The sequence below is a fragment of the Trichosurus vulpecula genome, chromosome 4 (genome assembly GCF_011100635.1).
Source record: "Trichosurus vulpecula isolate mTriVul1 chromosome 4, mTriVul1.pri, whole genome shotgun sequence".
Taxonomy (NCBI): Eukaryota; Metazoa; Chordata; class Mammalia; order Diprotodontia; family Phalangeridae; genus Trichosurus; species Trichosurus vulpecula.
The window spans coordinates 112,298,795-112,314,539 of record NC_050576.1 but is presented as its reverse complement, the minus strand read 5'-3'; the positions used below and the strand labels follow the sequence as shown (position 1 = coordinate 112,314,539).

General features: G+C 41.6%; 1 protein-coding gene across 4 annotated transcripts in view; it reads left to right on the top strand.

Annotated features, from left to right (window-relative positions):
* Positions 1-14,260, top strand: part of IRF6 (interferon regulatory factor 6) — a 31,409-nt gene extending 17,149 nt beyond the window's left edge. For all 4 annotated transcript variants that reach the window (XM_036755368.1, XM_036755371.1, XM_036755369.1 and 1 more), the window contains exons 3-8: positions 3,812-4,016; positions 6,295-6,420; positions 8,829-8,990; positions 10,813-11,202; positions 12,173-12,291; positions 13,296-14,260. In XM_036755368.1, coding sequence (XP_036611263.1) covers positions 3,812-4,016; positions 6,295-6,420; positions 8,829-8,990; positions 10,813-11,202; positions 12,173-12,291; positions 13,296-13,523 — 1,230 coding nt within the window. In that variant the 3' untranslated portion in view covers positions 13,524-14,260. The remainder of the gene's footprint in view (positions 1-3,811; positions 4,017-6,294; positions 6,421-8,828; positions 8,991-10,812; positions 11,203-12,172; positions 12,292-13,295) is intronic.
* The last annotated feature ends 1,485 nt before the right edge of the window (positions 14,261-15,745 follow it).

Sequence of the window (15,745 nt, the reverse complement as noted above, 5' to 3'; positions counted from 1 at the left end):
CTACTCACTGTGCCACCTAGCTGCCCCCACTCTTCATTCCTTGATACCTTTAGTAGACTGTCTTCATGTGTTTCTGTGGTTCCTCCATATCATCTGCTGATGGTCAACCCTTTCTAACTTAGCTAGGCTGGTCTTCTGATGATAAGTTCACAGTCTGTTACTAGGGACATATTCATGGTCTTTCTAGCTTGTTTAGGACCTGCCAGAACTTGCCCTGTACTCTGTTGACACAGTCTTTGAGAACCTAGAGTCATGAAAAGGCATTGGAGTAGGAAATGAATGAAAGCTCACCTCTTATCTCCTATTTCTTACATCCCTGAGAGTTTTGGAGGGGTAAAGATGCTTCTTCATTTTATACAAAGAAATTGAAGCCATACCAAAGGCAAGTCGAGAATTTCTACCCTAAATACTCCGACCATTTTGGGGTGGAAGCTGGAAGGAACTTTTGAGATTGTCTTGTCCAACCTCCTCATTTACAGACGGGGAACCAGAGAGCTCAAGAGGTGGAGTGACAGATGGTACTGATTCTGCTAGATTTGTATTTACTCCTGTGTGCCTGCTGACTTGGATCATTGGAGGCTCTAGAGCGTTATGGCAGTAGCAGCTGTGAACGTGGATATGGGGAAGGCTGGATATGAACAGGAAGGCTGGTGCTAAGTTTCTGGGGTTAGTGTCTGGCAGCTCCCTATACCCTATAAAGGATACAAGCCATCCACTGAAATTCCCACAGTCTCTGCCAAAATCTGCCCAGCTTTGGACAGTACACTTCAGTGGCCAGGGTAGGAGTTGGGATCAGAGATAAAAGAGGTAGTTATGTGGGGAGGCTGGAAAAAGTGATAACTCCTCTGACCAACTTAGCCATTCCACAGTTCCCACTGAGTCATAGAAGTCAGGCATCTACAGAGCCTTAGGAAAATGGAGAAATGGAGAACAGGAAGCAGACTCCTCCATTTCTCTTTCGTGGCAGAGAATGGAGCAGTTTGACAGCCTGATTGAGCTTACAGCACTTCTGAGTTTAGAAGGTGGTACCTGAATGTAGAATGAGGAGATAAGTCCCAAACCTCAGCAGAAGGTACTAGATGACTTTTTAGGGTTTCAATTTAATTTTTAAAAATTTAACAAAAGTCTATTTTCTTTCCCTCCCACCTGTTCCCCTTAAAACAAAGAAGAAAAATAGTCTTTTTAAAAAAAATTCAGCAAAGCAAAAGAAAAAAAGCATTTCCTGTATTGCCCATGTCCAAATACAGACATAGACGTGTTTGTGTGTGTATGTATATATATAAAATATATAATATTATATGATTAATTCCAGAATACTCTGATGTATTATATATAAATATTTGATATTATAAATATGCAATATGTTATGTATAAATATATCTATGTATACACATATACATATATTTATACGTATGTACATGTGTGTGTGTGTGTGTGTGTGTGTGTATCTATCTCTCTATCTGTATTTCTGTACCCTGATTCTATCACTTGTCAAGGAGTTGGGTAGCATGATTCATCATGGATATTCCAAAATTAATAATATTAAGCTAACATTTCTATGATGCCTGCTATGTGCCAGGCACCGTGCTAAGTGTTTTACATGTATTATCTTATTTGTTCCTCTTAACAACCCTGGGAGATAGGTGTTATTATTGTCCCTATTTTACAGATGAGGAAACTGAGGCAAACAGGTCAGATGACTTGCCCAGGATCACACAGCTAAGATATATCTGAGGGCAAATTTGAACTCAGGTCTTACTGACTCTGAGCCCAGTACTTTATCCGTGCACCACCCTGCCTGGAATTGTAGTTAACCATTTTGTTGATCAGAGTTCTTAATTCATTCAGTGTTGTTTGTCTTTACAATATTGTGTTTATTATATAAATTGTTCTCTTAGTGTTGCTCACTTCGGTCAGCATCAGTTCGTACAACTCTTCCTGGATTTCTCCCTTCATCATTCCTTATGGTGCAACGATATTCTATTGCATTAATATATCAGAATTCGTTCAGCTATTCCTAATTGATGAAGAAGATGCTTAGGTTATCTAAGAACTTCCTGGGTGTTAGACATCTGGATTAGGGTGACTGAGTATCTCCTTCCCATCTCCTCTCACTGTCTTTAAGAATATGACAGAGACCCATTATTCTGGGCCAGAAAAGAGGCAGACCTTTTTAAACCAGTGGTGTAAGACAAGGTGATCCCTGGAGATCTCTTCCTGTTCATATCCAGTCTCCTCACCCTTCTCTTCCCATATCCATGTCTGCAGCTACAATTGCCATCCCCTGCCTATCACTCCAGAACCTCTATGGATCTAAGTCAGCAGGCACACAGAAGTAAATATTAATCTAGCAGAAGCAGTACCACCTTGCTAGCATGAGACTCACATTTTTATTGTCTTTTCCATAGTACAATGTTTTTGTCAAATGATTAGTTCTTTTGAATTTGACCAAAAATGGAACATACCTGGAGAAAACTTGAGGTCTTGGTAATGGGGAGAGAAGGGACATGTTGAGGAAAAAGTAAATATACTAGCTAGTACACCATCTCTATTTCTTCTTGCATAGGCTTGGTCTGTGATTGGATGTTCTCTGTCTTTTCCTTTCCTGGTTTGCCAGGGAAATGTGCTTGGAATGCTAATAATCAAATACATACTATTAAGGATTCCTCAGCTTTCTCAAGGGAAGCTAGCTATAGACTTTGGAGCAGATAGGATTGCTATAAGCTGATAATCAGGCAACAAATATGTATTTGTGGGTAGGGGTGTGTGTGTGTGTATGTGTGTATGTGTGTGTACCAATTATATTGTGTGTGTGTGTATATATATATATATAATATTATATATTATATCAAACATATTATATGTGTGTGTGTATATATGTATGTGTATATATACACACACATACACACACACACATATATATATGTGTATATATATGTATCTTTGCTATGACTTTAATTTTTAAAAAAACTAACAGGGATTTGTTTTTTGCTCTTCTTACCCCTGTGCCCATTGAAAAAACTGGAGAAAAACAGAAGCCTTGTAACAAATATGCCTAATCAAGCAAAACAAATACCCACATTGGTCATACCTAAAAATTCAGCCATTATTTATTAAATTCTACTGAGTGCCAGGAATTGTGCTGCCACTGGTGATAAAAGGTCACATGACCTCAAGGAGCTTATGTGCCAAAGTCTTGGACAAGATCATTGGCTCATAGATCTAGAGCCTGAAGGAACCTCAGAGGCCATTTGGTCCAACCCCTTCATTTTATGGGTGAAAGGATGGGAAATTGGGAACCAGAGCAAGACAGATCTTTGAGATTCATGGACCCTTAGCAGTAGGGGTCAGGAGTGGGTGTCTGGGCGCTAGAATCCCAGGGAATACGTTTTGTTTCCTCACTTGCTGAAGGTTTTTAGTCTTTGGCCACTTGGTTATGACAGCCCCTTATTTACATTGTGGTACTGAAAAGCAAAGAGAGTGGAGCAATAAAAACATACTACTAGTTCATCTGCCAGCCTTTTTTTTTCCTCCCTTAATTTGAACCAAAGGTTAAAAGAGGGCAGCACCAGAGCTCTAGCATGTATTTATTACTGTTAGTGTGATTGTGTTTGCCCACGCCCTCTGTTCTCATAGGCCCCAGGATGGTACAAACTGTGAGGTTTCCTACTGCAGCTTTGGCTTCTATGACTACAATGGTGGAGAAATGGGAAGGCAATTTGGACGAGCGTGCTAGTGAGAGATACGGTCTTACAGATGGTTCTGGACAGCAGTACGATCTCACTGCTGTTATCTGTTCTGCCTCTACCAGGCCTGGGCTGTGGAAACTGGGAAATACCAGGAAGGAGTTGATGACCCTGACCCTGCCAAGTGGAAGGCCCAACTCCGATGTGCTCTGAACAAGAGCCGGGAGTTCAACTTGATGTACGATGGCACCAAGGAGGTGCCCATGAACCCGGTGAAGATATATGAAGTCTGTGATATCCCCCAGCCCCAGGGTTCAATTATTAATCCAGGTGAGGCCCCAGTTATCTTGGGAGAAGGTGGGCAGCATGCCAAAGACTGGAATGGACTCTTAGAGAGTAGCTTTTAAAACAGTCTCATTTATAATGTCTAAAGATTGTTTAGGTACAAAATCATTTTTTTCCTCGGAGGGATTCAGGAAAAAAAAGAAGCAAATGGCCACTACTCTAGGTGATCGAAGGTGGGAAGGGTGGGGTAGGAAGATATTGTATTGGTCTAAATAGAAGGCATTTCTCTAATTAAAATGAAATCTTTTGAAGAAAAAAAAAGTCTAGATCTGAAAAATTATACAGATTACAGGCTGCCTGTAGGTTTAATGGAAGTTAAATTGAAGATGGGGTGGGGAAATATGTGACTTCCATTCAGTCAGTCTGGAAACATTTATTAAGTACCTACTATGTGCCAAGCACTGTGCTAAGTGCAAGGGATAGAAGAAGATAGTCCCTGCCCTCAAGAAGCTCACGATTTAATGGGTGAGACAACATGTCAACATGTACAAACCAACTATATTCTGAATAAATCAGAGGTAATCAACAGAGGAAAAGGGTTAGAAATAAGAGGGCTCAGGAAAGGCCTTCCATAGGAGGCAGAATAAAAAGGGTAACTCAAAAGGACAAGTTCAGGGGACCCTTTACCAGATTTTACCTGGGATTTGAAGGAAGCCAGGGAAGCCAGGAGATCGAGATGAGGCAGAAAAGCATTCCAGCCATGAGGGATAGTCAGAGAAAATGTCCAGAGTTGGGAGATGAGGTTTCTTGTATGAAAAACAGCAATGAGGCCAGTGTAAGTGGATGAGAGAGAGAGAGAGACAGACAGACAGAGAGATAGAGAGAAGGGTATAAAGAAGAAGAATAGAAAGGTAGAGGTTGAGGGGAGGTTATGAAAGGCTTTGAATACCAAACAGAAGATTTTATATGTGATCCTGGAGATGATAGGAAGCCACTGGAGTTTATTGATTAGGAGAGTGCCATGCTCAGAACCATGCTTAAGAAAGATCATGTTGATGGGAATGGCCTGGAATGGGGAGAGACTTGTGGCAGGCAGACCCACTGGAAGCCTGTTGGAATACTCCAAGCGTGAGGTGATGAGGGTCTGCAGCAGGTTGGTGGGAAGGTCTAAGGAGGGAATGGGGATGTTTGTGAGAGGTGGTAGGAAGGTAAAAACAACAGTCCTTGGCAACAGATTGGGCATGGGGGATGCGAGATGGTGAGTAGTAGGAGATGATACCTAGGTTTTGAGCTTGGGTAACTGGGAGAGTGGCGGCACCTTCAACAGTAGCATTCAGACCAGAATGTTAGGTTATTGTTCAAGCTATCTTTAATCCTTCATATAATAGAAAGTATGACATTCTACTATGCAAATACCGTCAGCAAGAACCAAGGTCTCTGAATCAAATTTAATTTCCATGGTACTCCTACTAAGTGCCCCATGTTGTCTTCATCATCCAAGACTTAGAAAGTGCTCCCAGGAACAGAAACAGTACTAAGAATATAGAAATGTATTATTGCTGAAGCTTATTTTTGAGGGGATGGAATAAAGGAGAGGGAGGCCCTTGAACTAAGAGGCAAGCTAGGTAGCACCGTGGACTTGGAATGAGTAATACATGGATTCTGATCTGGCCTTAGACACTTACTAGCTGCTTGACTCAGTTTCCTCAGATGTAGCTTGGGATAATGATGGCACCTACCCTGCAGAGTTGTTGTGAGGATCAAATGAAACAATATTTGTCAAGCACTTAGCACAGTGCTTGGCACATAGTAGATGCTGAATAAATGTTTGTTGGTCTTTAGGTAAGAAAGATGCAACTATTGAACTGTGGGAGGAGGGCTAAGAGTGGGAATTATGGATTTTCTCATATGGTGTGATAATTGCACATCATATTAGGGGGAAGGATCAAGGAGATTTTAGAGCTGGAAAGGACTTGGAGGTCATCTAATACAATTCAGTCATTATACAAATGAGTAAACTGAGGCTCAGAGAGACTAAATGATTGCTCGACTTTGCATAGGCAGTGACAGAGCCAGGATCTGAACTCAGGTCTTCTTTATGCCAGGATGACTCTCAGATATCTCTTCAGTCAGAATAAAGGGGGAACAAAGAGAAGATTGTTGGCCGATTTAAGGTGGCTTGAAGTTTTACCCCAAAGACCAAAGTCTGTGCTGTCTGCCCCTAAGGGAGAGCGGGTCATGATGAGAAGTGAATTAAACAGAGGGACAAAAATGTAATCTGAGCTGCTAACCCTTAAGTTTTGTGTGTCTATCCCCTGGATAGGGTCCACAGGGTCTGCTCCATGGGATGAGAAGGATAATGAACTAGATGAGGAAGAGGAAGATGAGCTAGATCAGTCACAACCCCATATTCCCATCCAGGATGCCTTCCCTTTCCTGAACATCAATGGTAAGTGATGGGGGCAGTCAGAGAGTATCAAAGAGGCCATGCCCCTTGGCCAGTGAAGCCATGTCCATCTGCAGGAGGGGCAGTGATACTCACTACTATCTTCTGGGCTCTTGGTGCCCCCTTCCTGGCTCCTACCTTGAAGGGTTCTTATCAGGAAACTACTTTGCAAACCTTAAAATGCTGTATAAATGTGAGGTTTAAAAAAATATTATTAATACCAAATTGTCATGAATGTTCCTTTAGTAAGAACTATTTTTAATGTTACTACTTGAGTATCAAACATACTTGAAATAGCACCAGGGGATTGTTTTGTACCCAGTTGAGGAAGTCGAGTGTTTCCAAAGGCCTTTTTCAGAGACTCGGACAAGTCTAACTAGAACTTTCTTGTGCTTCGTACTTGACTCCCCCATTTTCTTCCCTTGCAGATGAGGTCATATGCTCTATTTCTGTGCCTTAGAAATAGCAAGAGGCTTCCACAGCTGACAACGCCTATGACTTTAGGCGTTTGAATATGATAGACTTTTCTCTTCCTTTACTATCCCTTTTTAGATTCAGCCTTCTAGACGTAGTAACTTCAGAGACTGGTAGAAGCCAGGTGCAGTGGCATGATGCTAGAGAGGCCGCTAAATCTCCCATTGTACATTCCTTTGGCTTAAAAACAAGTCTACAGGACTGAGGCTTTACTCTGCACTGAAATGCTCCTGGCCAAATAGAACTGTTTTTTTAAAAGTAGGTTCCGGTTAAGCAAGTTTTAACCATCATTTTCCTGTGGCTGTCTTATGTCCCCCTTAGTCAGATGAGATACCTGAAACCACCTGGAAAACCTGGCTTGGCAGAGGAGCCTGAAGAGGTTGCTCTGAGACAGGCCAGTGGCTTTTTAGATCGGGGTTTTGTTTGTAAACTGGAGTCTGTGAACTTTAAAGAAATTTTTGATATTACATCTATATATATATATATATATATATATATATATATATATATATATATATATATATATATATATATACATATGTGTGTGTGTGTGTGTATACACATACATATATATACACACACATATATTTTTGATATATAATATTATATATATATATATATATACACACATATACACACACTATATAATTGGTTTCCATTGTGATCCCATGTAGTTTATGTTATATATTTAAAAATGTTATTCTGAGAAGAGGTCTGTAGGTCTCACCAGACTTTCAAAAGGGTCCATGGCACAAAAAGGTTAAAAACCCCTGCTCTAAGATTATAGACTGCAGACAAGTGGAAGTTCCCCATACTTAGGAAAGGATAGAGCCAAACTTCCTTTCTTTTTTCCCTTTCCCTTTTCCTTTCCTTGCCAGATTCTCTTTCTTTTCCCTCCTTTCCTTTTCTTTTTTTAAACTTTTAAAAATACTTTTTATACCATATATAAAGTATACTTTATACTTTTATACTTTTTTTATACTTTTATACAACAAGAATTTTTAACTACCTACTATGTGCCAGTCAGTGTTCTAGATGAGGCTATAACTACAAAACAGTTGCTGCCCACAAGGAGTTTACAGTCTACATTACCACTACTGCTACCTTTGTAACCTAGGCGATAAGTAGGCTAGATTTTGGGGGTGGTCTCATATCTAGGGTGTACCAGGTCAGTATTTATCACATGCTACATTCCTATTAAGATCTTGAAAGCTAGGCTTCAGGAGATCTGAATTCCCTTCCCAGGACATAGACTGAGTCACCATGGAACCTCCTTGGGAATTAGCTTCTTAACTATAAATTGGATACATTTATGTCACCATATGTGCACACAGTTATCAGAGCAACACTGACTTCTGGAATTTCGGAGCTCCAGGGAATTGCCAGAGGACTAGGGATGTGATGGACTGAGGAAGGAAAAGAAATCCCTTCTCTTGGAGAGCAAATATTTTGCCTTGGTAAATAGGAGAAAGTGGAATTTGTTGCACTGATGTTTATTAGATTCTATTAATTAATTCATTTGAGTTCCTTTTATGGAAGCAGACCAGTTAAACTGTGCAAAAGTTCTATCTGGCTGTAAAATTTGAATTTGTTGTTCCCTTCCTTTCCCCAAATCTCCCGTTTTCCATCATTTAGCAGACTCTTCTTGTTTTCCTTCAGCAAGCATATTTTAATGTTTCCCTCAGAGTTCCATGAAAACCTAAGACCCAGACAGGAGAGAAAGGAGGAACAGAGGAATGCCATTCCTGGTAGACCTGCCTAGTTACCATTAGGCCATGGGCTGATTCAGCGCTTGCTTTCATGATTGATTGAGGCTCATAAATGGGTCTAGTGATGAGCTTGTTTTACAATTCTTAGAGCCTTGGGCCATTTTGTGTGTGTGTGTGTGTGTGTGTGTGTGTTCTCCTTGCATGCTCATCCGTCTGCCTGTGTTCCAGGCTCTCCTATGGCACCAGCCAGTGTGGGCAACTGCAGCGTGGGCAACTGCAGCCCTGAAGCAGTGTGGCCCAAAACAGAACCCCTGGAAATGGAAGTACCCCCAGCTCCCATGCAGCATGACTTCTTTAGTTCTCCAGAACTATGGATCAGCTCTCTCCCAAGTAAGTGATCTCTTCTGCTTCTTGTTGGATGGTCATAATTTAGTCTGCCTCCCCACCCCACCTGCTCCTTAGGTTTCCTGCCTTTTTCAAGTGCCTATGAGTGGCCTCCTTTGTTGGCACCTTTTGTAGCTGAATTCTGGGCCTCTTGGCTGGCTGGAGCTTGGATTGGTGAGTCACCAAGGCTCTGTTTACCGGGAATAGAGAATGCTGAAGAAATGTCAGGCCGTTCTTACCTGCTGACGTGGGTGCTCTCATTGGTCAAAGCCCCAGGTTACTTACCTGCCTGGTAGCTCAGGAGGCCTGGGCATGTCTGTGCTAGCTAAAGGATTGGAGGGCAGGGCCCATTCAGAGACAGGGCTATTAATGGCCAGGTACTAGATCCACCTAGAGAGGTTATATTCATAGATTTGGGAAGGTCTCTGATGTACAAGAAAAATCTCATTTTGAATTGGGTCAAGTTCAACTCACCAAATAATAAATTCTATCATTCCCTCTCCTTCCTCTGTTCTCCCCCCACCTCTCTTTGTTTTGGGGTTGTGTGTGGGAAGGAACAACTTATATTCTAAATAAGGAGGGAATTCAGCTGAGTTCAGAGGAAATTCAGTTTATGCTTCTAATAAACTTAGACCTTGGGGTGGGATGGGAATCTGAAATAACTGTATATGCTCTATCCTGGCCTTAGATTGCTGATATGTGGCAGAACAGAAAGCTTGTTATTTTTGGAGTCTGAAGACATAGGTTTGATTCTGTTTTCCTATATATGTGATCTCAGGCAAGTGGAATCTCACTGGGCTTTGGTTTCCAGAGCCCTATAATATCTTACATTCTATAGTGGATAAAAAACTAGTGTCTATTTCTGTCAGGAGTACCTGGGCCAAAGTCCTGCTTCTTTCCGCAAACTGTCTGTGTGTCCTCGGGAAAATTACTTAGCTTCTCTGTACCCTGAGGCAACTCTCTAAGACCGATGAGCAGGTGCCTACCTCTTTTGGTAGAAGGAGTTTATTTACTGGGAGTTCCCTACAACAATGACATGATAGGTCTAATTAAAAAAATATAGCAGTTAGATGTTCCTGTGTATATGTGAGCACATGCGTGCCTGGGCAAATGTGTGAGCAGTTTGGTGTTCCTTGTTAATTTGGTCTCTATAATCTTTACAATGTGCTTAAAATGAGATAGTGTGTGCAAGTTTGCATAAACTAACTTCCTAGTCAGAGTATGTTGGTTAAAAACCCAGTCTGCATGAGGCAGAGATATCAGGACAGAGCTCCTGCAAGACAAGGTCCAGGCTTTTAGGATCTGAGCCATGTATAGGATGGTATGGATTAACATGCTTCGTTTCTTCAGGATAGCCTTTAAAAATTATTTTAAATATTATTATTTTTCAACTAATAAGCATTTATTTTTTCCTTTGCTTTCCCACTCCCCTTACCTCTAATTGAACAATAACAAAAAAAGAAAAAGAAAATCCTTGTAACAAGGATACCTAATCAAGTGAAACAAACTCTTCCATTGGCCATGTCCAAAAATATATGTCTCATTCTTCATTCTGAGTAGTAGAAAGGTGGCAGGCTTCATCTTTGGTCCTCTGGAATCATTCATTGATCAGATTTCTCAGGCAAGATAGCCTTTTTGAAGTGAATTTCCAAGGATAGTTTTAATTCCTTTCTTTGTTTATGGTTCAGAGGAATGGGAAGGGGAAGCTATTGGACAAGCTGCCTGCCTGGGATGGAATCCCTGATCCTGGTGAATTTGCATAGTCTCTCTGGCAGTGGGGCAGAACAGCTGGTTGCATTTCCCTAACCTTACCTTCTCTGTCTTCCAGTGACTGATTTGGACATTAAATTCCAATACCGTGGGAAGGAGCTGGGGCAGACAACGGTGAGCAACCCTCAGGGCTGCCGACTCTATTATGGTGATCTGGGGCCCATGCCAGACCAGGAGGAGCTTTTTGGTCCTATTAGCCTGGAGCAGGTGAAGTTCCCTGGACCAGATCAGATCACTAATGAAAAGCAGAAGCTGTTTACCAGCAGGTTGTTGGATGTCATGGACAGGGGACTGATCTTGGAAGTCAGTGGCCATGCCATTTATGCCATCAGATTATGCCAGTGCAAGGTGTACTGGTCTGGGCCATGTGCCCCTTCACTTGTAGCCCCTAACTTGATTGAGCGGCAAAAGAAGGTCAAGCTATTCTGCCTGGAAACCTTCCTCAGTGGTGAGTCTCTCTGAGCAGCCAAAGAGGCACCAGAGATTTCTGTCCCTGAAGTTTCTTCTCTGCTCAGTAATTTGAGAATGTTGGGGTGGGGGTAGGGGCAGGAGGGGCATGAAACTTTAGTAAGGAAGCTTGTGTCGGAGGTAGAAAATGGAGAAGGGAGGGATAAAAGGCAAAAATAAAGAGAGAGAAATGTAAAGATGATAGATTTGTCTTAAATGTCAGAGAGAAGCACAGGCTGATTGATAACTCCTAAATCTCACCCCAAATTGAGTGGCTGTTGGTTTCCTAAGTCAAATGTCTATGCTTCTATAGAATGGTGGGAGCAAGTGGGTTGAGTAGGGGGAGCTTTGTGACCCTAGGGTATAGAGAATGAATACATGAACGATTGCACAGGAGAATGCTGAGCACCCCATGTGATTTCATTATGATTAGTCCTTCCCTCTTTCTCTAAACCTACTTCTCCCAAAGAAGAAAAAGGAGCTGAATTCTCTTTCCTTAATTCTATCCAGGTCTGAAAAAATGTTGGTGCTTTGTACCCATACATACTAAAAGGGGGAGGGAAACCCTCATTCTACTTAATAAAAATGACTTAGCCTCTCAGGTAACTCAGCTTCCAAATTAAGATTGGGATCTGACTTGTGTCTGGGCTTCCTCTGCATCCTTGAGAGTGCTAGAGAGTGCTAGAGGTGGGAGGCTAGAACGACCTCCTTGCCAATAAGCTATCCAAAGCTACAATTTATTCTATTCTTAGGAATTTGATCTAGGTGGTAAAAATGAATTGAATGGGCTGTTTTTTTGATTCAGCTAAGAAAATTTGTTCTCTCTCAACACGAATAGGCAAATGGATGATTTAAGGGGACAATTCTAGAGAAAAGAAAGGGAGTTTGAAGCAGAGTGGATCAATTTCGACCCAAAGCTACCCTCTTCTTTTCCCTGAGATGCTGAATTTATTTTATTTCTCCTTCTGTAGAACTCATTGCCCGCCAGAAAGGACAAATAGAGAAACAGCCACCTTTTGAGATTTATTTGTGCTTTGGGGAAGAATGGCCTGATGGGAAACCCCGAGAGAGGAAGCTCATTGTGGTCCAGGTGAGGAAATATGAGTGGCTGCTTTGGTTCGCCCTCTAAACTCTTGAGCCTGGAAAGACAATTTGGGTATTCCAGTAAATCTTCTGAATTAGACCTGCCAGGGCCCAAAAAGGCCCAGCTATCCCAACTAGTTTAATGCCACTATATAGTAGCAGATTTGGGAGTAACCCACCCAACTATAAAGACATAGGGTTAAACTTTTGGACCACAGCAATCTGAAAGTAACTCTGCTCAGAACCAGTTTTATAGTTATCAGCACTAAACACAGGCTTATTAAGACCTATTGAGCTCTGAGCTTGCCCCCTAGGACTATAGGAGACCTTAAAACAAATCTGAATTGTTTTAAGGGGCAGGGAATATTGAGGGTGATCCCAGAGGATAAGTGGCAGGATTATCCCCCAGGAGTTGATAGGCCATGTTATGAATCTGTTTAAAAACTGATTTTACTAATTAGGTACTTGCCTGAGTCTGGCCTTTAGCACTATTAGATAGGCTTCAAGAACTGAATGTTTCCTTAAGGTCATTTGCTTCCAGGCAGGATGGCACTGAATTAAGGTCAGATAGGTGACAGCATCTCCTCTATCCTAAAGATGACCTGCATAAGGGGGTCCAGCCCTTAGCTAATCCTTACTATTGGAAAAAAGTTCTTCTTAAGTCTCTCCTACTGGAATTAAAAAACATTTTTAATAAAAATTTCTATTTTGTTAAGAACTTAGATATTAATAAACAATAGACATGTCAATAAGAAAGGCTAGAAAAGATTGTATATGAAATAGTGAACTTCTCTTGCATAGTTTTAAAAAAGTAAATGGCAAATTAAACATGGTAATACCAAAACTGTCCTGGTTGCCACAATACCCTTCCAAATTTCTATTCTGTCTTCTCTGTATTTTTTGTTTCATTAAGGCTCTTTCTTTTCCTGGATCACTTTTTCCTTTCCCTCCTCTTTTTGCATTTAAAAGGCCCATTTCCTCAAAAGACATATTTTTCTGTTTCCTGAGCAGGTTATTCCAGTGGTTGCAAGGATGATCTATGAGATGTTTTCTGGCGATTTCACCCGGTCCTTTGATAGTGGCAGTGTCCGCCTGCAGATCTCAACTCCGGATATCAAAGATAATATCGTTGCCCACTTGAAGCAGCTATACCGCCTCCTCCAGACCCAGGAAAGCTGGCCTCCCATGAACCCTCCTCCCCCCAACATGCATATGACCCCTGCCCTACCAGCCCAGTGATCTTGGTTGCTGCAGCCCTCTTCCCTTTTTCTAAATATTGTACATATGGATATTTTTTATTATTCAGATTTGTTAACTGACTTTTAACTCTACCCTCCTCTCTATAACAATGTTAATAGTTTCTGTATTTTTCCTGCTCTGCCTAGCTTTTTTAAAAACTTGATTTTAATTTATATCAAAGATCAGATTGTATAAATTTCCTATTTTTCATTATTGACAGACCCACTGGAGTTAACCATATTGGCATATTTTAAAGGAAAGAACCTAGAATGGGAGTCAGGAAACCTGGCTTCTAGAGTAAGCTTAAGCTATTGACTTGTTATGTGACTTTGACTGTGCCTCTGGGCCGCTCTGAAAAACAAGGAGATGGATCTCGATCATCTCTGTGGTCCCTCCAACTCAAACATTCCATGACTCAGTGGCTGAATTCCCCCTTGTAAAAATATCTCAACAGAATGCCCTGCCTTGCCCATACTACTGGTTTAGAACAAAGAATCCTGGATTGGGAGTTATTGATCCAGTGTTTGAATACCTTGCTCTGTCACTTAACTGCTTGTGTGTGGAATCCAGGGAAAATTACTTGACCTCTCTGGTCCTCAGTTTCCTCATCTAAAAAGAGAAGGATTTGGACTACGTGCCCTCCAAGGTCCTCAAACTCTAAACTTGTTTCCCTCCATTGCTTTGTCCTTGGACCACCAAAATTGCCTGTCTTTCATTAAATTTCCCTCAAGTGCTAATTGTTCAGGTTGGAGCTCTGTTGGACCTGCTCATCTAGAAAGCAAATTGCCAGGTGGGGGGGGGGGAGGGGGAGGGAGAGAGGGGCTGGCTGTGGTTGCTCAGAAACCTGGCTCAATATTTAAATAGAAGCGGGTGCCAGAGTCTGAAAGTCACCTGTGTGTAAAGTCTCATAAATTGAACCTCTAAAAGGAAGCTGTCCACAATAGCTAGCTCGGGGATTTGATGGAAGAATGGGTCATGTTTACCCAGTCACTCAAATACATGTGTGTCTATGTTGTTGATGTGTGTATGGCTCGGGTCATTCTTTCCAGAAGAAGGATGGAGGTTTTGTCCCTTCTTTTTCTTCGAGGCCACCTTGGGAGTGGGTTGGGTTAGGTTGGGCTTCTGCTATTTGAGGATAAATTCCCATGGTAACAGAGGGGCCCTTAGAATTCCTAGTATTCTTTATAGCAGAAGGCTTAATATTAAGTCAACAAACATTTATTAAGCACCTATTATTATCAAAGCATTGTGTAAAGGATACTGTAATTAAAAAATAAGAGTTCTTGCCTTCAAGAAGTTAGCTATCTTCTGAGAGTATACAACATTTTGCTCAACTAAATGGGCCAGGGACACAAAGGTATAATAATAGATGACATTTATGTGATATTTTGGGGTTTTCACCCTGTTTTGTATACAACATCACTTGATTCTCACCTTGTGAGGTAGGTGCTATAATTAATCCCATTTTACATATGAGGCTGAAAGGATGTGTGACCTGCTGAGGGTCGCACAACTAGCAAGCGTCTGACATGGCATTCAGCCTAAGTCCAACACTATCCAATATGATACCTAGCTGCCTTCAGTGAAGAGGATTGAAAGCTAGAATACAGTGACTCCCTGGGGACATCAGTCCAATGGTGACTTGGGCTGTATGCAGATATGAGCCAGTATCTATTTTATGAAAAGCATTAAATGCCAAACAGAGGGCTTTATATCTAATCCTAGAGGTAATAGGGAGCCACTGGAGTGTAATGAATAGGACAGAATGACACAGTCAGATCTATAATTTAGGAAAAATCACCTTCACAACTGAGTGGAAGATGGATTGGTGTGACGATAGACTTAAGGCAGGGAGATCAGCTAGAAGGCTATTGCAGTAGTCTAGGCTTGAGGTGATGCGAGCCTGAGTGTGATCCCCATGTGACTGGAAGAAAGGGGTTGCATGCAAGGGATGTTGTGGAGGGGGAGACTTGGTAATGGATTGAACATGAGGGCTGAGTTGAGTGGAGACTCAAGAATGGCACCAAGATTGAGAGCTTGGGTGGTTCTCTTATCAAACTTCCTAAATAGGGAAGTTTGGGAGTGGAGATGGTTTTGGGGGAAAGATAATGAATTGTGCTTTGGACATGTTGATTTTGAGACACCTTCAGGACGTGCAGTTTGAGATGTCCAGAAAAGGAGCTGGTGTTGAAAGATTGGAAGTAGGAGAGAATAGGGCTGGA